General features: G+C 35.8%; 1 protein-coding gene across 1 annotated transcript in view; it reads right to left on the bottom strand.

Moving 5' to 3' along the window:
* Positions 1–1,207: 1,207 nt before the first annotated feature.
* LOC118738358 overlaps positions 1,208–27,518 on the bottom strand; it is a 40,636-nt gene continuing 14,325 nt past the window's right edge. Inside the window, exon 4 of the mRNA XM_036469279.1 lies at positions 1,208–1,301. Within this exon, the coding sequence (XP_036325172.1) occupies positions 1,208–1,301 (94 nt within the window). The remainder of the gene's footprint in view (positions 1,302–27,518) is intronic.

The raw sequence follows: 27,518 nt of genomic DNA, 5'->3' as shown, positions 1-27,518 counted from the left end.
AATACATGACATCCGCATTCGCATCCGCATCCGCGTATGTTACCTTATAAACATCCGCATCCGCATTCTCATCCGCGGATGTCAAAAATTCCACATTCGCAACATCTCTAGTCTGTACATATGTATATCCGAAGATACCAAGCTTTTCAGGCAAACAGCGCTCCATTAACCTAAAATTTTTACGAAAGTTTGTTGAATTTTTTTAAATATTGAACAAAGTTTGAATTTGTTAGAACTCTGTTAAAGAAAGAACAAAATTATTATAAAAAATAACCAAAATTAAATTACTAAAAAAATAATATCTTAAAACTTTTCAAAATATGGTGCGGCTATAATTTTTTCGACCACTGTATGTAAACAAGTGACAAGAAAATATATCAAACATTCAACGCTCGAAGGAAAGCTTTCGACTCACACATAGACAGATTGAAGCCCCGCTGAATGCCGTAGCTTTTTGAACGAGAACATACGTATTGTAATTGAAAAGCTGACGAACTGACAGGGAAAGGTAGTACCACCCCAAACCTTCCAGGAGAGGACACGGTGGATATACTTAGCAAGAGCCACTTTCAAGCCGTTTGTTAAAGAACACACCATTCTAGTAGCCAAGGAACGCTTGAACAACTTTCGCCTTGCGAAACTCTCAGGATTACCTGGTATTTCTATAAAAGGAAACGCTTACGGTCTACTTACTAATGTGGAATCAGAACCAATATTGACCTATTTGACATGTAAAACAGAATTAAAAAAGATACCAAATTGAATAAAAAATTACCAAATTACCAAACTTGATGAATAAAGAAAAAAGAATTACCAATTTTGGTTAAAAATTAGCAAAGCGGCAACGCTGTTCCCTACTGTACATAGCGAACTGAAAGAGTATTTTTGGCCACGCTTGAGCGATGGAAATAAGAAGACACATTTTTGGCTTTCTTGTATATTTAAGTAATCTGTGGAACGGCTCCAATTGCATCACAGTATATACAGTAATAAACCTTTTTGAGTAGTCATCGGGGGTAAAATCTGATCGGGGTTGATAATGAGAAGAAGCATGAATTTTGCTAATTCAGAGTTGCATACAGAATTACTGTGGTATGAAAGGGAGAAACAACCGTACCATGGCAGAGTGGCACAGGTAATTTGGTAAACAAACACTTTTCTTATAATTTTAAAGGGATAATTGCTAAATGGCACTAAAATCTACTCATCATGTAGGAGCAGCTCCGGGCAATGGACCATTGAATGTGTTGGCTGAACTTATGACCACCATGACCAACGAAGTCTCCAAGCAAATGCGTGTCCTGAAATTTTACGGTAGCAATTCATAGCAATTGGTATTGTATGTGTGTATGATTCATATATGTGACATTATATACTTTGATGTTAAGTATTTTTGAGGAGTTCCGCTCAATCTTGGGTGTGCTTAATGAGCTGTCTGGGCGGATGCGCTGGCAGGCATTGGAGTCTCTATAACTAAATAAGCCTTGTGTTTTTTTGGAATAAAGACTTAAATAAATTCAGAAATTTAGAGTTTTCCTTGATAAATTCACAAAATTCACGCTTTTAATAAAAAATACGATGTGATTTTCCAGTTTATAGAAACACAAGCGTTAATTATGTACTTAACTACTGATATTATTCTTAATTAAGCATTGATACTATACTTAACCTACATTTTGCTTATACATAAATAACACAAAATTATGTATATTTTATCCACAAAAAGAACTTTTTCTAATCATGAGGCGAAATTCCCCACAGTAAGTGTTGCCGTGCGTGAAAAACGAAAACTCTGCACACAACCCAAAAGTATTCCTCGGGGACCAATTGGTGAAAACCTGCGAAAAGGTTTATTACTGTATATACTGTGAATTGCATCCTTAACAACCAACTGCAGAAGATGAGCGTTGCACTTAATAATATCACATATATTTAATAGTTTCTGTGCCACAGCATTCATAACTGCTGCACTATCGTAAGTTATTGATTGAACCTTGTTGGAGATATTACAATCATTTAAAACTGGAAGGAAAAAAAAATTTAAGTAGAAGTAGATATAGGTTTACATTAATACCTCTAACTGTTGGTTATAAAGCGTAGCAGTGCACAAGTCGTATTTTGAGTTGAAATACTGAGCTTCTACTGATATATAAGAATCCAGCGTTCGAGAAAAAAATCGTGCCTTTTCATGTGTTTTCTTTAACTGAAACTACAAACCGGGCAATACTTAGTAAATTTTTTATGTAAAATACTTCCAGATAGTTGCCTCTCCATACTCAAATGCAATGTAGTTGAAATATATTAAGGAACCATCATAAAATTAGGAGTATTTCTGGATTTATAACTTTTTGATATTTTCTTCCCCAACTTTGACTATATCGGGTAAAAAAAAATGTATTGAGCTATAACTTTACATTACATAAAAATATTGCCCATTTAATAAAGATTTCAGAAAGGTGCCACACTTACTGTTTTGAATAGAAAAAAAAAAGTTATAGCTGCTTTTGTGGGTAAAGGACTGAGACACGCTAGAATGTATTTAATAGATTTAAATTGAATTTGCTCTTGTTACCGTCAAATGACATGCTAAATAGTACAAAGGTACATTATTACCTGCTCCTGACATTATTTTGTGTTACTTACCGGAATTAGTGAAAGTGGATTTTGTGAAATTGGACCCTTCGAACATTGTGTTATTAATATTATGACAGAGAACACGCAGTATACGTCGCATGAATATGCGGATATTCACCTAATTTACGGTGAAGCTTGCTGTAATGCCAGAGCTGCTCAAAGACCCTATGCAGAGCGATACCCCAATCGTCGACATCCGGGTCGTGAAGTATTCGCTCGGACCCATATAGAAATATATGAAGGTAAGTGATTTTTACACCTTTCTTGTTTGCTTGCTTGTTAACTATCATTTTTCACTTTTTTAAGGTTGCATACCTGGAAGGCGTGGCGGCGAAACAGGACGTCCTTCAACGGTAGATGTCGAAGCTGTGTTAGAGGAAGTGGAACTAGGTCCATCGACTTCAGTGAGAATGATGGAAAGACGGACGAGAATACCAAAAACTACAGTTCACAAAGCTTTAAAAGACCATCGATTTCATCCCTACCACATTCAACGTGTTCAGGCTCTACAGGAAAGAGATTACCTGTCGAGGGTTAGATTTTGCCGTGAAATGTTGCGAATGCATGCATCAGACCCCAACTTTTTTAATAATATAATTTGGAGCGATGAATCATCATGCAAACGTGATGGTTATTTTAATTTACATAACCTTCACAGTTGGCAGATAGACAATCCTCACGAAATGAGAGAGATCGTTCGCAGTACCGGTACAAAATAAATTTATGGTGCGGTATTTTTAATTGTCAGATATTGGGACCTGTGGAACTGCCGCCAACGCTCAACTCTCACAGTTATTTAGAGTTCCTTCAGGAACGGCTTCCAACTCTTTTGGAAGATGTACCCTTAAACCTGCGGCGAAGACTATGGCGGCAAAATGACGGGTGCCCTGCTCACTACGGGCGTGAAGTAAGAGCTCATTTAGACGAAACTTATCCTCGCCGACGGATTGGACGATACGGGCCAATCACGTGGCCCACTCGATCGCCAGATCTGAATCCATTAGATTTTTTCTACTGGGGCTGTCTTAAGGACAAAATTTATTCAAAAACAATTCAAAACGAAGAGCATTTGCGGGAACAAATAAATGGAGCTGCTGCTGAGATAGCCCAATTGAGTTTAAGATCTCTAAAAGCGTCTTTTCTTAAAAGGTGCCGAGCTTGTATTAGAGTAGAAGGTCGCCAATTTGAGCATATTTTATTAATAAATGAATGAACCCATCCTTCACACAAAATATTGATAGATATAGCCCTTGTTATAGACTCTAGTCCGAATTCCGGTAAGTAACATAAAATAATGTCAGAAGCAAGTAATTCTGTACCTTTGTACTATTTAGCATGTCATTTGACGGTAACAAGAGCAAATTCAATTTAAATCTATTAAGTACATTCTAGCGTGTCTCAGTCCATTACCCACAAACTATAACTATAACTTTTTTTTTCTATTCAAAACAGTAAGTGTGGCACCTTTCTGAAATCTTTATTACATGAGCAATTTTTTAAGTAATGTAAAGTTATAGCTCAGTACATTTTTTTTCACCCGAGATAGTCAAAGTTGGGGAAGAAAATATCAAAAAGTTATAAATCCAGAAATAGTCCTAATTTAATATATTTTAACTACATTGCATTAGAGTATGGAGAGGCAACTATCTGGAAGTATTTTTTTATTTATTTATTAAAGTAGTCTAACACAACAACCACAGGTTATATTTCAGTGTTAGATACTGAGAATATTACAATATAATACGATATTAAAATGTATAAAATTTGAACTTAACATCTAAAACTTATAAAATTATTCATAAAGTGTAGGATTGAAGAGAATGAAGAAAAATACAGTAATTTAGCGGTTAGAGTTGAGGTGACTGACGCGAGTTAAATAGTTACAAATTTTCATTTAGTCAGCATAGTGTCTAAGTAATGCTATTTTAAAGTGCAATGTGTCCTTAATAGCCCTGAGTTTAAGGGGTAATTTGTTCCATAGGCGAATAGTATAGACGAAAAACTGACGCTCAGATATGACAGAATTGAATTTCAGGTGCAAAAGCTGTTGTAATCGTGACGATTGAGTAATTTGAAGACGATTTTTGAGATGCGGATGCTCCTCTGAGAATAAGATTTTCTGAAGCATTGTAAGGCACTTGAGCTTCAGCATATCGTCGAGTGATATTGAAGTTATCTTACGAGCCCATTGCGAAATGTGGTCATACCGTTTTTTGCTATATATATACCTGGCGATGTTATTGTAAAGCACTTTGAGTTTTTTATTGCATTGACTATCGCTGTTAGCGTAGAGTTCGCAACCGTACAACAGCGTTGGTAGCAAGTAAGATTTCGCGATTAACATTCTAGTGGGCATCGGCGTTAGGTGTTGTGTTGACCATAAATACCTTAGCATAGCATATACTCTACCAATTGTGCTATAGACATGATTATCCCACGTTAGTGTTCTGTTAAATAGTACGCCCAGGTTCTTAGCTACATCAATATATGTGACCTGGTCTACGGAAAGGGGGCTTAGGTGTCAAAAAATCAATTTTCACTTTTTGGTTGATTCGGATGGAAGATGAGATGCTTTTTCACGTGGTGAAAAGCAGAAAATCCTAACTTGCTTAGAAGTGTACTAAAAATAATAATAATATTAATAATAATAATAATAATATTAATAATAAAACTATAATAATATTCCGACCAACAACAACACTTACTGGGCCAACAACAACACTTACTGGACCGACAACAACACTTACTGGACGTCCGGCGCGGAGAACAATTAACGAGATAATGAGAAACTGACGAAACGAGTTGCTTACTTTTAACAGCTTTTTCACAGAAAACTAGTTTTCGCACGTAAGCTCCCTTTTCGTAGACCAGGTCACATATGGTATCACAGTTCTGTTCAATGAGACTGTATCATAAACGTTGAGGTCAAAATGTTTTTTAAAAATAGCTATACATTGGGATTTGTTTGGATTTAAGACCAAACCATTGTTACTTGCCCACTCGTGAACGAGGTCTAAATCACTATTGAGGTTCTGTATGCATAGGTTCAATGAGTGAAGTGGGCAGCTCAAATACAATTGCACATCATCAGCGTACATTTGAATTTTATTGTGCTTTAATACCTTCGGCAGATCGTTGATGTACAAATCAAACAGTAAGGGGCCGAGAATTACATACAAAATTTACTAAGTATTGCCCGGTTTGTAGTTGCAGTTAAAGAAAACACATGAAAAGGCACGATTTTTTTTAAATTCGGAAAAATGTAAAGATTTCAAAAACGGTGACTTTTACTTGAAAATTTTTTGTTTATCAGGGAGCTCACCCCCCCACCTACCTTCCCCTAAAGTTTGGCACGTTACTTCTGGGACACCCTGTATGCTTTAGCCTGCGAAAAAAGAGGCTTTTGGTATTAAATTAGATGATAATACGAAAAAAGTTTAAATGATGTATTTTTTTTTTCCAACTTACCATTTTAGAAATGTCCATTAAAAATTTTGATGATATTATATTTACACATACATAGAACCTGAACCGCTCAGGAACAATTTACTACAAGAGCGTGCAATTCCTGGCTTATGCCGATGACATCGACATCATAGGTACAAAAAACCACGAAGTCTGTTCTGCCTTTTCCAACTTGGATAAGGAAGCAAAGCGAATGGTTCTGGTGGTAAACGAGGACAAGACGAAGTATCTCCTGTCATCAAACAAACAGACAGCACATTCGCGCCTTGGCACCCACGTTACTGTTGACAGTTATAATTTCGAGAAAGTAGAGAATTTCATTTACCTGGGAACCAGCATTAACACTGATAACAATGTCAGCATGGCAATTGAACGCAGAATCACTCTTGCCAACAAGTGCTACTTTGGACTGAGTAAGCAATTCAGGAGTAAAGCCCTATCTCGACGTACGAAAACCACACTCTATAAGTGACTTCATGCCCGTGCTGGTATATGGCGCAGAAGCATGGACAATGAGAACATCCGATGAGGTGGCTCTTGGAGTATTCGTGAGAAAGATTTTGCGGAAGATTTACGGGCCTTTACGCGTTGGCGACGGCGAGTATTGCAGACGAAGGAACGATGAGCTGTATGAGCTTTACAACGATATGGACATAGTGCAGCGAATTAAAATACAGCGGCTCCGCTGGGTTGGCCATGTCGTTCGAATGGACACCGACACTCCAGCTCTGAAAGTATTCAACTCGGAACCCGCTGGTGGTAGCAGAGGAAGAGGTAAGATCAGGTGGAGAAGGACTTGGCTTCACTTGGCATTTCCAATTGGCGTCAGTTGGCATAGAAGAGAAGCCACTGGCGTGCTTTGTTGAACTCGGCCAAAATCGCTTATGCCGATTTCGTTTCTACCGAAAAATGCAACCTTATCTTTGCCATCTGCGCACAAACACTAAGAAGAGGGCGATGAGAAATCAACATCTTTTGTAGAAACGAAATCGCCATTAGGGGGTTACAGCACCAAATAAGAAGGAGAAGATACATACAATGTGTATTATATATTATATATGTATATTATACATATTTATATGTAAATATATAATACTTTTTCATATTTTAGAAAAATCATTAATGAAAACATAAAATATGCAGGTTTTATATCTTTACGAAAACGGAAATTAAAATTTATCACACAGTATGCCAATACTCTACCTAGCATGTGGTGGGTATTATGACTCCATATACATATACTCGATACACTTTAATTCTAGTGGATTTCCCTACAGGGTTGGGGAGTTAACGAGTGAGTTGTTGGCAACATGGTAAAAGTGGTGTAGTAATGTACGACATCAGCTGCATATAAATTGTAAATGATCTATTATCCTTTGCTTAATACCATTGCAGATAAGCCCACAGAAAACGTACAAAGGGTGTTGGAAAAATATAATAAATACATTTGGAACATGTTTGGAATTTTCGATCAGTTATAAGTACGGTTACCGTAATTATGGAGCTGAATACGGGACAAAAAATAATTTTGCTAGTTTTTTCAGCAAAAGCCTTGAAGCAGCATTTTATTTGGCATCTATTTTTAGATAAATATTTTGTGAATGTGAATGAAATAGGGTGTTCTTCAACCAAATTTTAATTTTCAATGAAATTCTGAAGCAGTGCGTTCTTGAAAGGTTTTCTGAGATAGAGTGTTTTCGAACTAGCTGCCAGGATAGGTCGATCTTCCACTCAGCCATCGATATGTGCTCCCGGATTCGAATCACAACCACTGGTTCATAGGCATACTGGTACATAGGCATGTCATTTTTATGACCTGTTAAGGCGCCAAAATACCGAATACGGGACATTAACCCTTTCCCTGAATTTGTACAATATATTGTACATTTAATTTTTTGTAACATTGGAAGCGTGCTACTAAAAATCTTATTCATATTTTTGAAAACAAATTAAAGTTTATGAAGTTTTGGAATGTCCCGAATAGTTTACGTAAATTTCAAAATCGATAGACCATTTTATAAATTCGAGTATAGTCGAGTCGCTAATAAAAGCACATAGTATGGATATAAAAACATTTCATAATATAAAAATGCTAAAATTAAACTATCGGGATTTAAAATATTTTTCCTGAGTGGAAAAAAAATTTAGAATATATTGTACACTTACACTGAAAGGTTTTAAGTGGCTTGTACAATATATTGTACAAACGTCCGCAAAGGTTGCAGTTGAACAGGCAATTAGGGTGGTTTTGCCGTGGTTTTTGAAGAGCTTGTGCGCTATTGTTGCAGTAAAGGGTAGGTTTTTGATTTCTTGATCTACTGAAGGCAGAAAAACTGGGACTGTTTATTAAAACGGGTCATTTGTATTTTATATTGCAATTGTATCTGAAATTTTTCAAAATTCCTTTATATAATTCTCTTCTCATGGGGAAAATTAAAAATGCAAATCTTAACTGAAGATACTTAAAAAGATATAAATATTCCTTCCAACATATCTGCAGTAAAATCAATTATTTTGTACATAAATAAGTTAATTTTCAATGAAATATTTATTGAGTTTTCTTGAGTGTTTTGCTCCTTTGCGGACTTTTATACAATATATTGCACACATTTGAGGTAGCCCTAAAAGTTACCCATAACAACTTTTGAATATTTTTTCCTTATTTTTGGTATTATGAGGCTCTATGAATCTTGTAGTTAAGAGGAAAAATGTTTATATTTATCAAGGACGGATTTGACCAGAAAGGTTAAAAGAAATACAGAACATTTGGCGTCCCGTATAAAATAAATAAATGACTAGGACAAAGGACAAAGAACGGATGGTCACCGTAGTTATAAGGAGATACAAGCAATAAATGATATAAAAATACGTTTTTGTAAGAGAATAGGTATCTCCAAATGTTGTGAATGTTCATATCCACAAGCATATGAGCATACTATATGTTCGTCTTTATGAAACATATTTACATACAACTATTTATAAGCACGTGTAAACCATATGGGCAAGCGAGACTTTGATTTGGAAATTGTTTTTTTTAAATTACAAAAAAAATTTGTTTCCGAATATACTAGAGCTCTAGATACCCGGGTATCGAGCAATGCGAGTAGCTCGATACTCGCTCGAAACTCGTCCATTGCTCAACTGCTCAAATGTTTGTTCAAAATTTTCGAGTTTTTGAACAATTTCATAAACTAAAGAAAATTTGTAAATTGTATTTGTCAGCAGCTGCTTTCTAATTCATGTTAAATAAATTATATTATTAACTACCAATGTAACAATCTTTGCATTATATATCAATAATTTGAAAAATTTAAAAAGTTGCTACCAAAAATGTCAATATCATAAAAAAACACTGCTCAAATTACTCGAAAAAACGCGAATTGCTCGAGCTCATGCTCGAAAATTTTCGAGTAATGAGCATTGAACAAGTGTGCGAGTACTCGCTGCTCATATACCCGGGATGTTTGAAAATGTGCGGACAAAATCGAGAGCTATAGATTATACCAAAAATAGCAAATTTGTAGCTACTTATTACATTTTTGAAGATATGTAAATTCATATCGCACATTAAATGCATACAAAATGGTCACAACTCAAAAATCTGAAAATGTCTGTAGATCCAATAAACTGTTTACACAGAAGCAATTATAATATTACGCAAAATTTTATTACTTTAATTTGTAATGTGCTTACATGATCACAGGATAAAATGAGGCCAACAGGTTTCCCCGATATTGTTCAACAATCGAATTGCCATGACCTCATGGAACCAAGGTCAGTTGTGAAACCGCTGACCCAGGCGCTCGACTCCACTGATTAAAAGCTTGGCAATATTGGGCAGGCCTATTTTGCTTTGTATTAAGTAAGTATGAACACATCATTGCTTGGACCCCTATGTCTCTCATCCGGTAAATGCAATACCACGTATTAGATGACACAGACATGTTTATGCTACTTTGGTTACTCTGTATCAATTCTTTTAAGTGGGTAATAAAGTTTTTGCTCCTCTGTGAAGTTTTTTGACTATCTTTACGTGGTATTGCATTTCTTGGATACGAGGCATTGCGCGTCAAGCGACTATGTACAATCTGTGTCGCCGTTTCGATAGAATTCTACCGAATTTGGATTGGAGATTGGTAGCTTGGTCTTCCATGAGTGAACTCTGAGATAATTTACAAATATAAGACTTTTGTTTTGTTAAGTTGTACGCTTATGTTTTTAGAGAGTTACAAGATTAAATGCTTTGAGTGGCGGATCCAGAGTGAAATTTTGGGAGGTTATGTTAAAGGTTGGTTGGTTGCAGTGCTTCCTAGTCGCTGCCCAATGCAGAAAGAAATGCTGGAGACTTTCTTCGCTATCATCTAGTTGACAGCTGCGGCAAATCATATTATGGGGTAGACCCATGGTGGAATAATAACAAGGTGTTGTCAGTAGCGACGTGTTTGTTGTAATTTTGACAAGATCGGCATGCTTATTTCCAGTGCTGCCGATCTTAATTTTTATACTACTATTCGTTGGGAAATAGTATCTAAAATACTCCATTTTAGTATTTCGTTTTATCGCGATTTTTAAAGAACTTGGTGTTTTCAGAACGATATTAATATTTAAAATTGCTGGGTTTGTATAATTTGTGTCCTCAAAATATAAAATATAAAAGATATCGTGGTGATCAATGGAAAAAGACGTACACAAAAATCGTATGAAAGGCGATTTTTTTATATTAAATATCTTTTGCTGCATTGTCATAATATCGAGCCAAATGGACTACTGATACACTAGAATAGAGCGGCAGTTTGGTTAAATTACGATTTCGCTTATATTATCGATATTTATGTGTTTTAATCTATTTCAAAAATTATTTACAGTCTTATACTAAATTTCTTTATTTTACGGCCTTTACTTTTTTATAAGTTACAATATGTGTCCAAGCTGTGTGGATCTGACGATACAAACCTGTAATTATACATTTTTCTACATTTAATTTGAAATAAAATTAAATTAAATTAAAAGTAGAAAATAATTAGCATCTTTTCTAATACTTTAAAATGCGTAACCGGAATAGACCTGCCGAAAAAGTGAGGTTAAGTTACTGACAACACCTTGTTATTATTACACCATGGGGTAGACCTATTTTTTCTGCTTGTTTGTCTATGGGCCAGTGACCCGTGATGATTGCTACAATTATGAATACCTCCGTCCTTGATCTGCTAAGCAGGTCCAAGGTCTTTTTCGTGTTGTAGTCAGGCCATAGTCTTATCTTACAAGTCTGTACATCTGACCACTTCAAGGATATGCGTAGTATTTAATCTCTCTTTGGACTATTCCAAGGGAGCAAACCAGTGCCACCACCTGGGATTCATCGCCAGCTCATCCGCCATCTCCTTGCCTTCTATGTTCCTATGTCCGGGAACCCAGACAAGAGAGACGGTAGTTGACTGAGAAACTGAGCTTAATATTACTTTGCATTCCTTAACTAGCTTGGATTTGGTAACCGGTGACGCTATTGCCAATAACGCAGCCAGGCTGTCAGAATATATTGTTGCTTTACTCTTGTGCCCAACTCTATTGCCTAGGGGTTTACAGGCTTCTAAGATCCCTAGAACTTCCGCTTGGAAGATGCTGGTATCATTTCCCAACCGTAGAGACAGAGCCACACCGCGTTCCTCGGAGTAGACTCCCGCTCCTACATCGAAATCCATCTTGGATCCGTCGATATATAGAGAGATCGCCTCCCTTCTCCCTTCTGGATGGGAATAACACTTGCACGTTACAGCTGAAGTCTAAATTGCCTGGTAGGTAGGTTTCCGAGATATACACAATGCCTGGAATACAAATTCCAAAAACAATTTAATCCGAACGAGTTATCTGAATTTTAGTCACTGTGACGGGTGTGACGAGTACGCAATCCAAATTAACTACTCCTTACTTGCATCAGAGTTTTTCTGCTAATTATGTCTTCTGTTTATGGTTTTAAATAGTTCGTTGTATAGTTAAATAAACATTCTCAACATTTACGCCAAAGTTGCTTGCCACTATTGGAAATTATAGATTATATGTTCCAAATTCAACTGTGCGGGTGTGACTTGACTTTGTGACGGGTGTGACAAGTTGAGCATGAATACATAAATACACATTATTAGACAACTAAGCAAACTTTATTTCTCAAAAAATCGGATTTTACGAACACGCACAAGATTCTGCCACCTAAAGACGGGATAATCCTTGATCGGACTCTTCTTCTCCATTGTATGTCTTAGTAATTGTAAAGTACCTTATTTTTAAATAGTATGAGGCTATTACCTGTCAAACCGAGGCCGTTACCTGAAAAAACCGTTTCAGATACTTTTTTTGTGACAGCAAAGCTTAAGTTTTCCCATCGTGTGACATGTGACGGGCGTGACCAACATAATCGGTTTTTTTTTTTCGAAAATAAAAGCATAAAAATACTTAAAAACAATTCGCACATATTTCCCTGTGTCATAGCGTTAGTTTTGTCAGCTTTTTACACTGTCCAACATGTGTTGTCCTTCAAAAAATAACTATTTTGTGTATCTTGTGACGGGCGTGACATTAAAATATGCTTTGCTTCAATATATAATAAAATATTTAGTACTTGCTCGAAAAATTTGAAAATTACTCTCTCCACTGACGGTTTAAACAATGCAAAAAAGGTAATAGACTACGAAAATCAGTCTTGTAAATTTTGAAAAAAATTAACCTCTCATATGGGTTTGTAAATGGTACAACCTAAAGTAAAAAATATCTGATTTTGAGATAAATTTCAGAATTTTGGCTTTCAGTCTTGAAAGTTAGATTTATTTACTCTTACTTACTAGAAATAATACAGTCATATTTTTTAGTTTATTTTCGTTTCATTCGGTATCGATTACCGTGGAATGAGCCCACCATTTAAGGACTTCATCTATATTTCCTCATCGAAAGACTAGGAATTCGCTGAAAAGAATATCTAACTCTATGTCTTGTGGGCAAACCTCTTTTACAAGTAAATTGAGAAAAAAATAATTATAAAGCTGAACTTACATTAGGCGATTTTCTAGGCGATTCAACTTTGCTCAAGAAAAATCGCTTGTGTAAATAATGATTCAAAAATTGCTTGCCTCAAAGTAGACAGCAAGTCAACTTTTGCAGGCGATTATCGCCTGTCAAAAAATCGTCTCATCTAAACGCAGCTAAAGTTATAGGCAAAAACCATTCGAATGTTCAAATTTGCTGTTATCAAACTGCAAGATATTTTCGAGATAACTAACAACACTCGACAAAAAATCGTCAGCCTCCTTTTTTAATAATTTAAGCTTCGTCATATTATTGTAACTGGTACGTAACGACCCGGCGATATGCCCATAACTCTATTGATATTTTTGTTGTATTAATTTCGTGGGCATATCAAACATTGTTGGAAACATGTCAACTATAATTAAATTATTTTCTTACTTATTACAGTGCAGTTTAAGCAAGACCCAACGTTATGTAAAAATCAGTACAAATTTAAAAAAATAAGGACTTTAGCGTACTGATTGAAGAAATGAGTAAAATCAGTACAAAAGTTGAAAAATCAGTACTGTACTGATAAAATCAGTACGTCTGGCAACCGTAGTGGCGCCAAAGATACCTTCCTTGCCCACCTTGGCATTGAAATCGCCAAGCAGGAGTTTTTTTTTATCATAAGCTTCCAGGGGCAACGCTCATATGTACCCAACCGCTAATAGAAGAGATCATTGGACACCTCGTCGTTCTCTTCCGTCGGCGCATGGACACAGATTAGTGAAATGTTGAAGAATCTAGCTTGGATGCGGATTGTGGCTAGACGTTCGTCCACCGGGTGAACGCCAGAACTCGACGACGGAGCAAAGTGGCATGAGGGTGGCTGGAATTTCTAATTTCGAAATGTGTGAAATATCCAATTAAATAAGTAGTTAGCTCGATTCTAAATATTTCTGCTAACGGGTTTTAAGGATTTTCCTATGAAAAACTACTCTAGAAATTATCAAAAAGCACAGAAAGTTGATGTTTTATAAATAGAATAGTAGTTGAATGATTGATTGAAACTGGAATTGTCTTTATCTTCATTATAAAGTTCAATGGTATGCAAAATTCCAAATCCTCCAAATTATGTTCTCATAGTTTTTCCTCGTCCTTACAGAGTTAAGGAAATTTGAGAGATATTATGCATTTTTCCGGCGTCATGCGATTCGGGGTGTGATTGGTACAAAAATACAAAAAGTATGAGAACTGGTGTAAATTGGCGAGCTGCCACTTATACTAGGAGCGGATATGGTAAATGTTATCCGATTCCAATGAAACTTGGTTTGTAACTTGGATTAACCTAGGAATACACAAATCTAAAATATGGTTAAAATCTGTAAACTGTATTTTAATGCGGCGAGGAATAGTAGTAGTGTCCCCAAACATAGCAAAACTTTTATGCAAGGTCTACTTTTGCATACAAATACAGAACTATTAAAAAAAGTGTGGATTGGCGACCAGCCGCACCCCCTCACTAGTGGATGGGAATGCTTCCCACATTAGAATACGGAATTTGAATGGCTGGTGGGCGTGGCATTTGACCTATTTTGACCATTTTTCAGATTTATGTCTTCCTAGGTTATTCCTATTCCCCTGGTATAGTGGGCATGACAGCCCGCTAAATTCTATAATTTTTCATATTTATTTATTCCCAGGCAAAATTACTCAACTTTACAGTAAAATCGGAGCACAGTTACTCCTTTTTGCTTTTTTTTTGGGGCCTTTCCACTATACGGAGTCTGTCTCCCCCCACAAATCCAACCCCAAATTTGCGCTCCATTACGTGGAAACTGTAGTAAACGTCGCAAGTTCTACGGTTAGCCTACCTCGCCCCGACTATTGCATTTCTTGAATGGCGGTGATGTCAGTCTTAGTTTTCCCGAGGACATCAAACAGCCGGGCAGAGGCACCTTCCCTATTAAGGGTCCGAATATTCCAGGTGCATACCATCAAATCATAGTCCTTTCTACGTTTCCCGTTTTCGCCATAAAAAAAAAAGGAGAGGGCGTCTCATCCGAGGCTTCTTATTCTTTTTCATTGGGCGGGGTTTAAACGTGGCGGGACCCAAACCCAGCGCAAGCGAGGTTTTGCGCCTTCTCACTTTACCTCCCCCCCCAAACTGGTGTTTGTTCGCTGCCCAGAGGATACGTGGATATAAATATCCGAACGTTGTGAGCTGCGATTTGAACCGTTTGCACAAGAACAACTTCTGTCCACTCCCAGGTGAATGACAGTCAAAAGTTTCCCACTTACATGAACTTCTGCGCGCGGAACCATCCTTTTCAGTACCAAACCAAAATGGACTTATCACTCAAGGGCAAGCTATAAATGGGGCTTAAAATGACCAATAATTTTTTTTTTTTTTTTTCTATACTTGCACATTAAAATTTATCTAAACCAATACCGGCCAACAAAAATGAAAAACAAATTTGGTTGCGGCAAATGTTAAAACTGTTTTTGATAGACTTTTTTGAACTAATTCGAATCCGTAAGTGTACGATTTTCATCAGCTCCAGATTAAAAAAAAACCTAGGTCATATTGTCAAAAAATGGCGTGTTTGAAATATTTTAGAAGCTCCAGCAAAGAAACAAAAGGAGATAGAAACTTGCACTTACGCCCAAATTAAAGCTAGAACTCTCGACTACTGAAAATGCAATTCCTGCACTTTGACTTGATGGTCAGCTATAGTCATTTATTGAACAGCAAAATCTGATTTTAGCAAAATATATATACAGTGCCGGACAAAAGTAATGGCACAGAGAATTTTTCGCAATATCTGAAAAGTTTTTTATTCTAATTTATTTTCGATAATTTTTTATAAATATATAGTTCGTCCTACACCAAAAAACATAAAAACTAAATCTCTAAATTTTGTGCAAAACTCAGGAAAATTCAATAAATTTGCATACTTATTTGCAACTTTCTATTCAGATTTTGTAGAAAAATTCTAAGTATGGAGTTCAACTAATTTTAGTATAACAAAGTGCAAGCTTGAAGGTGCTAAAAAATCGCATTGATTTTTGGCAATTTTTTTTCAGTCAGGTTCTTCCGTACAAAGTATGTTCGACAATTATTTTTTGTATGGAGAAAATGAGCAACACCTTCTACTAAAAAAATGTCCAAAAATCAACGCAATATTTTAGATACTTCAAACTTGCACTTTGCTATACTAAAGTTAGTTGGGCTATAAAACTACATACTTAGAATTTCTCTAAAAAATCTTAGTAGGAAGTTGCAAATTAGTATGCAAATTTATTGAATTTTCCTGAGTTTTGCACAAAGTTTAGAGAGTTTGTTTTTATGTTTTTTGGTGAAGTACGAACTATATTTTTATTAAAAAATATTGAAAATAAATTAGTATAAAAAACTTTGCATATATTGCGAAAAATTCTCTGTGCCAATACTTTTGTCCGGCACTGTACATATTTTTTCTCAATATATTGCTTTGCACAATTTTTCAGGATTTTTTATTGTTCAATAAATGACTGTATGTGACTATTAGGTCAGGCTACAGAGATGGTAGTTGAGAGTTCTACCTTTAATTTAAGCCTAAGAGGCGGGATCTATCGTCTTTTGTTTCTTTACTGGAGCATCAAAAGTATCGTAAAAGCTCGCAGTTTTTTGACACTTTTACCTCGTCTTTCTCAAAATCTGGAGTTGATGAAATTTATATATTTACGTATTCGTAATCAGTGCAAAAAGTCTACCAAAAACAGCTTTAATATTTGCCGCACCAAAATCAGTGTTTACTTGTGTAATCTAAGTCCTGGAACTAAAAACGACCTCAAGCTCATAAAAATTGTTGAATATAATTGTTATAAGGCCATAAAAATAACAAAAACAAATAACTTAAGGACGAGCACACCTAAATGTTAAACATTCTAATAATAGAAATATTAACAAAAACCAACAAAACCAACAACAGATTAAGTGAGTTGCAGCGGAATAGATGCGATTGATTGTAGTAGGATTAGCAAAAGTGAAATAGTGGAAATAAGCATAAAGAATTAATAAGGCAAACTTAGCGCAGTGCGTAGGCAACTGGCTGAGTCAGTGGTGATCGTCGGTTCGAATCCTACTGAAAGAAGTCTAATGAGGAAGTGTGGTGATTTCCGAAATAGCTATCACTTCTACCATTTTTTCAAATTATTGTTGCTTTTCCACAATAAGTTTTCACTAAAAACGGCCTTAAGCTCATAAAAGGTGTTGAACGAAAAAGAAAAAGTGAAAAAATGGAGTTATATTTCATATGTATACCATACACGAAATATGTGTATGTATATGTAGATATGACTTAATTTACTGCACGCGACTGTCGTATTAATTAAGAACATGGTATGTACGTAAGCAAGAGGGAAAGAAGAAATGTTTTTAAGGATTCTATAATCAATCCGGCGACTCATTCGGTTAAATGAAAGAATATGGCATGGAAGTTTATATGCAGTTTGAACGTATAACGCAATAATAATAATGTCGAATCGCAATCGGATAAGCAAATAAAGGAAAATTGCCACGCCAAAGCCGGATGCCTATTCGCTCAAGCTGCTAAGGCGGTTCAGCTAGTTGAATTTTTCGTTTTTACTTATCTTGCAAGTGTGCAACATTGTTGACTCTGAAGTGGGGAGGGGGGAGTTTAAAGCATTAACTAGTGAACATGAATTGTGAGAGAGGTTTTAATTAAAGGTGCACCATTTTCAGTATGCCTTGTTAAGCTACACTGAATTTAGTGCACCGAAGGCGATACACAGGAACACACACGCATACTTACACACATATGCATTGCGCCATTTTGCTAAGCTTTGACTATTCGGCATTAACTGGGCCTCCAAGCAATGCCAACCAACCGTCCCAAGAGGGCCTAATCAAAATACATATGCATGCTTTCATATATGTATTTACAAGCCTCATTCATTTTTCAGGTTCTTTTCGCTGTTGTTACTGTTATTATAGACTTCTGACGTGATAAGCGCAGTGTATAGACTGTATTTCGCTCTCATTTGAAATTCAATGGGGCAAACTGAAATGCACTGCAGTGAGGAAGTCTGAATAACTAAATCGCCGCCTGTAGCATTTGCTAGGTATGCGATTGACTGGCTGGTGGCCGGTTACAACAATGTTGCAGCCAAAGCTAAACAGTAGATATATTAATTGCATTTTATAGACTTGCCGCTCGCTGTTGACGCATTTGCATTTTCGCATTTTTACATTTTTAATGCAGCATACTAAAAATTCGATTAAGAATTGTCCACAGCAGCTTTGCATGTACTAGTATGCAGCAGGGATTGGCAAAGGGTGCTGTTTTTGTGACTTTAAGCCTACTCACGTTAAAAACGGAGGATGAATGAACACCACCGCAAAACGTGCCGTCTTGCAAATACAGCCACCACAAGTGAACGATGCTTATAACAGCTCATACTGATATTGGCTTCGGCAAATCTGTACTCCGAATGATCATGCACGAAACCAGCAACCGCCGTATTTGATCGACTGCCAAAAGCACGATACTGCTTTGGACGGTTGCCGAAAGCATGAGAGCTTATGTGAAAGACTGGTGAAGGCAAGATGCCGCAGTTAGCTAACTTGATTTGTTGCAGAAGTCAAGCCGCCGCCTTTGGTTTGTTGCTGAAGGTGCGTTTGACGTGTTGCCGAAGTGATGATACTGTAGTTCAAAAACATTCAACGACACTTGCTTGTTTGAAATGAAGCATTGATATGTGCATACATACATACGTACGTATGCACATTCCTCACAACTAGCCAGCAGTGAGCAATGCAATTGAATGGTAGACGCGCTATAAATACATACATACATGCATACGAGACGATAAATTACCCTTTACCACATTCGTCGTCATTTCAGCAACAAGTCAGATGATTTTCAGCAACAAGTCAGATGATTTTCAGCAACAAGTCAAATGGCTTTCAGCAACAAGTCAGATGATTTTCAGCAACAAGTCAAACGACTTCTGCACTCTCTATGACTCTCATGTTTTCGGAGCCGTTCAACTGCCACGTTTGCTGGTTTCGTGCACGATCATTCAGAGTACAGATTTGCCGAAGTCAATATCAGTATGAGCAGTTATAAGCATCGTTCACTTGTGGTGGCGGTATTTGCTGTAATTTCGTTTAAGTATCGATACTACTAAGCCAACGCCGCTGCTCAGTCATACAAAGCAGCGGTATTGAATGAGTATGAACAGTTGACGATCAACCAATGCCAATCCCTGGTATGCAGCATGCAAACGCTACTCTCCATACCCTTTTGAATGAATGTTGTGTGCATGTAATTATTATTTTTTTCCTGCTACAAGCGCAACTAACAATAGTCTATTCACGCTGAACACGCTGAACACTTCGAGCAGTAGGTCTATTGTACCCTCAGTTCTTCACAACACTGTATATTGATCATATAACGTCCTCACACTCCAGGATGAGGTGCTATGATGTCTTTTTAGCGGAGTCACACAAGCGGCTTAGACTGCTTTCCCAGATCCCTAGCTTATGCAAGATGACTCTTGGCCTACAAGCAGTCCCTGGACTTTACCACTTGATTGGTAGATCAACCAACTAAAAGTACATAAAATCAGAATGGGGTCCCACTTTGTGGACCAGGGTTATAGACGACATACTACTTTTCACACTGAACACCCAAGCTACGAGGATGATCTGGTAATCTACATGACGAAATCATCACCAACCGCATGCAAGAATCTCTACGTATCACGCAAAAATGATGTGAAGGTAGAGGAAAGTCGGGTAATATGATGTACCTATTTCTTTTCTGATCATAACTTTGAAAACGTGGGTCCGAAGTTTTTAAATTTGTATACACAATATTATTGAAGCATTGGCTAAAACATTCACAACAGAAAATTTATTAAATCTGAAAAAGTTAAAAAGTGCCAATTTGGTAAACCGGGGGGAAAGCGGGATAAGGTATTTCTTGAAATTTTAGTCCGATTTCGAACCTTTTCAACGTCTTGATTTCGTGGGCCATGTATAATAATTGTACCGAGTTTGGTAGACATTTATAGAACCGTGACGGAGATACACATATGTGGTCATAAGTGGGCGGGGTCACGCCCGTTTTGCAAGAATTTGATATAAAGGTATTTCTTGCTAAAAAGTTATTGCAAACATCAATTTTGAATAAATAAGCTTCAGTACACTGAGCTTCAGTACACCGAGGGAAAAAAAATTTAGAATAAAAAAACGTGCTAAATTTAAGAAAATGCGCATATGAAATAGCACCAACCCAACTCGTTTTAAATTTGAGTATGTACGTTATAAATAATAAATGTTGTCTGTGCACATGTTTTAACTTAATTAAGAAGAAAAAAATTTAATTTTATGTTCACGTCTGATGGTAATTGGACCCGGACCCTCTTGGCAGCAACCAATTGTATCAAGCGTCTTTGCACACTCAGCTACAGCCATACATTAAAATGTGTTTTCAAAGCTGAGTTTGAAACAATATCACAGCGCGCGATTAGTGCATTTGTACAGATAAACACCCTGCAAAAACTTGAGGACCAGGTGGTCCACTGGGTCGTAGTTTTAAAAAAATATATCCCTATTTTTTATTTTGAAATCAAAAAATATTTAGAGGTTGCTCAAAGCGCCCAAAGTTTTCCATGTATTTTATATGGGGGAAAAAACTTTTGGTAAAAATGGTATAGAATTCAAAACAACTAATAATTTTCTATCGGAAAACTCTTTTCATCTGCAGGATTCCCAATAATAATACCCAATTGTTTATTTAACCATTTTTTCATCGCAACTATAATTTGTAGGTCCTCCAAAAACCCACAAAACCCCCGAAAAATGCAATGGTACAAATATAAAATCATTAGTATTAAAACTCGGTTAAATAAATAATTGGGTATTATTATTGTAAGTCTCCTGAAGAGAACCAGAGCTTTCCGATCTAAAAATATTGATTTTCAAGAATTCTATACCATTTCTACGAAAAGTTGTTTTTTCCGCATACAAAAATACACGGAAAACTTTGAGCGCTTTGAGTGACCTCTAAATATATTTTGATTTTGAAATAAAAAAATAGTGGTACACTTTTTTTCTTTATAGAATAATCCTAGGGGGTTAGAGCATTACAATTCCGACTTTACTGTTTTTGGACCACCCTAATGTACATGCAGTCATATCAAGAGCACCTCATTTCAAAGTGATACTGTTTTCCACTTATGTTTATTTATTTATTTTTAAGAATTTTCATTAAAATAAAGTTCATTCTCTGAAGAACTCCATATTATCCCAAATTTAAAACTTTGTAGAAAACTAAAAAAATCTAAAATTTTCATCCAAATGTCAAATTTATTTTCTCAGAATTTTTCTAGTATATAGATTTAAAGCCCTTTCAATTTTATTGCAATAATGTGCAAGTTTCAAGTGGCTAAACATTTCCGTTGTTGCGGTTTTCTTCCATATAAAAATAAATTGTGTTTATTCGTTATATGGTAACAAATGCGACGAAAAGAATTAAAGGTTTTAAGGCTCTTGAAACTTGTCACACTAAAATTGAATCGGCTGTAAAGCTTCATACTCAAAAAAATTGTAACACTGCTGAGTAAATAAATTTGAATTTAAATGAAAATTAGTTGAATTTTTAGATTTCTACAAAATTTTAAGCGTGGATTTACAAGGTTTTTTAAATGAACTTTAGTTTAATTGAAATTGAACATACTGAAAAAAAAAATTTCAATGGTTATCCATAAAACAATATGAATTGCATAAAGCTTAAAGGGGGAAAATGCCTTAAAAAAAAATAAAAGTGGATGATCTCCAGCAAATGATCACTAAACGCTATATACCCTACGAATTTCATGAATTTTATAATAAAATTATAGAAATATAAAATAAGCACTTGAATTTCCAATATAAATTATGCTTTTACGATTTAGTTTAAACCCTAAATGTGCTACTCTTCCACGCAAATAGTGAAATGTGCTACTACTCCACGCGAAAATCTGAAATGTGCTACTCTTCCACGTAAAAATCTGAAATGTGCTAGTCTTCCACGCAAAAATCTGAAATGTGCTACTTTTCGACGAGAATAATGAAATGTGCTAGTCCTCCACGCTAATAGTGAAATGTGCTAATCTTCCACGCGTATAGTGAAATGTGCTACTCTTCGTAGGGACCGACATGGGCGTCGCCAGGATCGAATTTAGGGGGGGAGGGGCGACATTAAAAAAAATCCCAAAATTTTCATCTTTACACATTCATGTTTCTGGCATGCGGGGGACGATATGTACTTGTGGATTTGTTTTACAAAAATTATTGAACCGGTTTATTAAACCGGTTAATCGTTTCTGTAAATATTTCACATTGATTCTCTAAAACAAATTTTCGATGTATTCTTAAAATGCATAAACCTAAAGGTAAATTATAGGAGAGTACTTAGCTCAAAATTTATTTAAAGAATTTCGTGAAAGACAAGAATTAATCTTGTATTGCTAGACACCTGATAACCCAGGATAATTTTTAAGTTCTTAAAAGACATTACTCTACTCTAAGCGTCGTGCAGTGGGCCATGAGAAAACCGTGATCTTTAAGGTATAGTCCAACCTTTCACAATATCTGGTAATAGTCTTAATCTGAAATGCAATAATCATTTGAAAATTGGCGCCGCTTATGGTGAAAAGCAGTTAATACACACACACACACTTTCAAACTAAAGCTTTCTTAACCCTAGAAGCCTAATCTATTTGGGAGTAACGTAAAGCCTTAACACACTTAAAAGATAACCTGTGAGCTAAAATATACTTAGTCCTGTCTTACTTTTTTAAAGAATATTGAAGTTGTGAGTTTGACTAATAATAAAACATAGTTTTATTAATAAAATGTTTAACCAAATTTATTTAAAACAACAAAATAAAAAGCAAATTTTGCGCTAAAATTAAAAAAATACCCATTCCGTATACGCCTCGCAGGCGTAGAATATACTAAGGGTATCCTTTCAGTGCAAAAAATTCAACCACTGGTTCTAAAAAATTTTAAATATGAATACCGGCTAATTTTGGATCGTTCATTTTAAAAATCACATACAAAAATGTGTAATGCTTTGAGGTTTGCAGTCATTCAGGGTCCTTTTTAATGGTCGGTGATATCCTAGGTGTTTAAAAAAGAAAGGGATCTCAGCTATTTTTATTTTTTGCTTTCGTGAAATATATTTTAAAACTATGAATAAAACCTAATAACTTTTCTGAATCTGAATTCCATGGAAAGGTGGTTAATATTTTTCAATAGATTATATTACTCACTATCGACTTTTCTGCTGCTTTTTACTTTTTTGACAAACACGGTCAACTGCAACTGCAGCTTGCATTTTAGTTTGATATATAGCTCAATTCTGTGGTTGCTACAGATCGGCCTAACTAACTCGTATGACTGAGCAATTATATATATGTAGATACTAAAGGCCTGAACTACAAAACATAGCGACATGTAACACATCATGCAAGTGCCAGTTTATATCATGTCGCTTATACATGTTTGAAGGTGATATATGACGACATTGCCGAATAAATTCAAATCAAATCGTGCATCAAATTTATGCATATCAACAAAAGGAACACATACAACATATTCGGCATTATTATTTACATTGTATATACGGGAAGAGATTTTCCGAATTTTGCAAGGTCCTATTGTAGTAAAATTTATTAAACAATTATCTAATTAAAAATCTTTATACCAACGGTGGGCAAACGTGGCTCTTTGAGCCAAATGCGGCTGTTTGCTTAGCAAAGTGCGGCTCTTTTTACTTTCTCCTTGCTTAGAACATGTTTGCTCTTTTTACTTTTTAAAATACAAATTACACATATACATACATATTTTACATACGTACATATCGTCGCTCCCAACGAAGAGTAGCACATCTCAAATTACCGTGGAAGACTAGCACGTTTCACTATTCGCGTCGAAGACTAGCACATTTCATTATTCGCGTCGAAAAGTAGCACATTTCAGATTCTCGCGTGGAAGACTAGCACATTTCACTAATCGCGTGGAAGACTAGCACATTTCAGATTTTTGCGTGGAAGACTAGCACATTTCGTTATTTGCGTGGAAGACTTGCACATTTCAGATTTTTGCGTGGAAGACTAGCACATTTCAGATTTTCGCTTGGAAGAGTAGCATATTTCGGATTGTTAAGCCGCGAAAACTGCACGTCTCCGGTTTAAAGTAAATCATAAAAGCATAATATATATTGAAAATTCAAACGTTTATTCTATATTTCTTTAATTGTATTATGAAAATCATGAAATTCAGACGGTATATACCGTTTACTAATCATTTGTTGAATATCATCCACTTTTCTTTTTTTTTTAAGGTATTTTTCCCTTGTAAGCTTTAGGCAATTTACAGTGTTTCATGGTTGACCATTGAACATTTTTTTTCATTAGGTTCAACTTCTCCTCGCTTTGCATAAAGTCGTATTTTACTGCCATGTCTACTTGATTTTTGCTATTTTTTATTGTAATTTTCCGTACATGTGATATCTTAATTTTTTGCCAATGAAAATATTTGGACAGTTCTTCGAAGGAAAATATTTCATTTGCGTTTGCGTTGTTGAAAATTTGTTGAGTTTTTTTAGTATTCTCCTGGGCTTTAAACTTGGGCCAATATGGATTTTTTTAAGAGAATTGACTTTATTTTAATTGAAGGTTTTTTAAGTAAATAAATAAACATAACATAAATAATATCACTTTGAAACGGGGTGCTCTTGATATGATACTGTATGTATATGTTTTTTCGTATTTATTTATAAATAAAGATTCCCTGAGAAAGACGCGAATGTCGAAAGGTGTAGGAGGAAAAATAAACGTTTATTTTACTTGTAATAACCGGCCAAAAGGCTCCATATACAACACTAAACTTTCAGCATGACCGAAGAAAAATAATTATAGTATAAACATACATATTTATGTAACTTTTTTTTTTAACGGCTGCTACAACCTTAATGAACTGCCTTGCGTATCCCTCTTCCACACAAAAATCTGAAATGTGCTAGTCTTCAAGGCAAATAACGAAATGTGCTAATCTTCCACGCAAAAATCTGAAATGTGCTAGTCTTCCACGCAAAAATCTGAAATGTGCTAGTCTTCCACGCAAATAACGAAATGTGCTACTCTTCCACGCAAAAATCTGAAATGTGCTAGTCTTCCACGCAAATAACGAAATGTGCTACTCTTCCACGCAAAAATCTGAAATGTGCTAGTCTTCCACGCAAAAATCTGAAATGTGCTAGTCTTCCACGCAAATAACGAAATGTGCTACTCTTCCACGCAAAAATCTGAAATGTGCTACTTTTCGACGCGAATAATGAAATGTGCTAGTCTTCCACGCTAATAGTGAAATGTGCTAGTCTTCCACGCGAATAGTGAAATGTGCTACTCTTCGTAGGGACCGACGATATTATACATATAAATATATATTTTAGCCCACAGCAATTTGCCAGTGGTAAAATTTTTTTATAGAAAAAGGGATGCAGAACGAACTAGATCTCATCTGGCGAATTTTGAACTATTTCGAAACTATTGAAAAAGGGATGCAGCGGGGGCTTGTTTACTTTAAATAGATTTTTGCGTGGCGGGTTTTTCGTTCAAATACGCTTTCAGTCTGCACGTTGCAGATGCTTTTTCATAGTTTGGCAATACAAAACTAATATTTGTGTTAGCATCTTAACATTTTGGGACCTTCTGGAATATAACCACCCTGTGGGGAAAATCTCTAGTTCTGAACTGGGGCGCTTCTAGTACATTTAGACCCAGTACTGGTTCGCGATAAATCTCTTTTGCATGCAAGCAACTGGCGAATTTAACATGGCGATGTCCTAGGAAGTGTCAGTTACCCCCCGCTGCATCCCTTTTTCAATAGTTCCGAACTAGTCCTAAATTCTATAGTTCCGAACCAGTTCTAAAATCGATAGACGAAAGAAAAAAGTATCATGATTTTTCAATCTTTTCGGTTCTTCCGTGTGCGATTTTACATTATTTTCAAAGAAACGTTTTTTCAATTTGAACTTTAATTTGTTTGAATGATTGTAAGAAATGTACGTTTACTTACCTTACTGTAGCTGACTTTGCAGAGGTGCTCGCTGTTATTGGTTAGATTCCAGATGGCCCCAAGATGTTAATATGCTAACACAAAGCTTTGTTTTGTATTACCAAACTATGAAATAGCATCTGCGAAGCACAGAATAGAAGCGTATTTGAACGAAAAAGCCGCCGAACACATATCTATGTAAAGTAAACAAGCCCCCGCTGCATCCCTTATTCGATAGTTCCGAAATAGTTCTAAATTCGACAAATAGGATCTAGTTCGTTCTGCATCCCTTTTTCTATAGTTCCGAACCATTTCTAAATTCGTCACTTTAGATATAGATTTGTAGTGAAAAAAACTGAAAAAATTAGTTTCTTAAAAGTACCACTTTTCGCCGATTTTGGACTGGCGGAGATATAGTTCCTATCGGACTAGTTCCTTTTTGGCGATAAAGACCTAGTACGGAACTAGAAATTGGATTCACTAGTCGGCGGTTTCCCTGCAGGGAAGGTCAACTTATATAAGGTAGTGTTACAGGAGCAGTTGAAATTTTCGCCCGATGTTTCTTAAAGAAAGCCATAAAAGTAGCGACCGTTGGTTCAACTTGGTGTTATTTTGCTCTAGATTGCACCGTTTGTGTGAATTTATGTCTTGGTTGTATGAAAGATAAAAAAATTTGGATTTTCTGGCAAGTTGTACAATTTATCGCTACATTAATGGCCATGTTGTACAAACTCATTTAATTTTCGTTTATTTTGTACACTAAATAACCGGAAGTGGATAACTTAGCCGAAATAGTTACGTGCTTTCGTTGAATTTTATAAATGTAAGCCGAAACTATGAAATTGTAAAAATGAGATTTTACAATGAGACTGCTCGAAAAATTGCAATGTTTGTGGGCAAAACGTCCAACTTAAATGCGGATTGATTTGAACCAATGTTTTCGGCTTGCATTATGTCAAAAGGATGTGTTTGTTGCAATTCATTCTGTCATTTACTACCATTATGCGTAGGCCAATTCATGAAATCATTTCATGCGTTTGAGTAGAAACTGAATGAATGAACACCATTTCATGATTTCAATTAACGCGAAATAGAGTTTATGCACTTATGCAGTTTTTACTCAGATCGATGAAATGATTTCGTGAATTGGACTACGCATACATGTGATACTTATGTTTTTTATTTATAAGGTAATTTTATGTTTTTATACTCTTGCTACCACATGAATATATGAATTCGTGATAAGTTTATATGAATTCGCCTAGGAAGATAGAAAGCGAGTAAGAATAAATGCCGAACAAAGGAA

This window comes from Rhagoletis pomonella, unplaced genomic scaffold (genome assembly GCF_013731165.1).
Source record: "Rhagoletis pomonella isolate Grant_MI unplaced genomic scaffold, Rhpom_1.0 Rhpom_scaffold_00004, whole genome shotgun sequence".
Lineage (NCBI taxonomy): Eukaryota > Metazoa > Arthropoda > Insecta > Diptera > Tephritidae > Rhagoletis > Rhagoletis pomonella.
The sequence above is the reverse complement of the archived record's forward strand: the minus strand, read 5'-3'. Positions and strand labels throughout refer to the sequence as shown.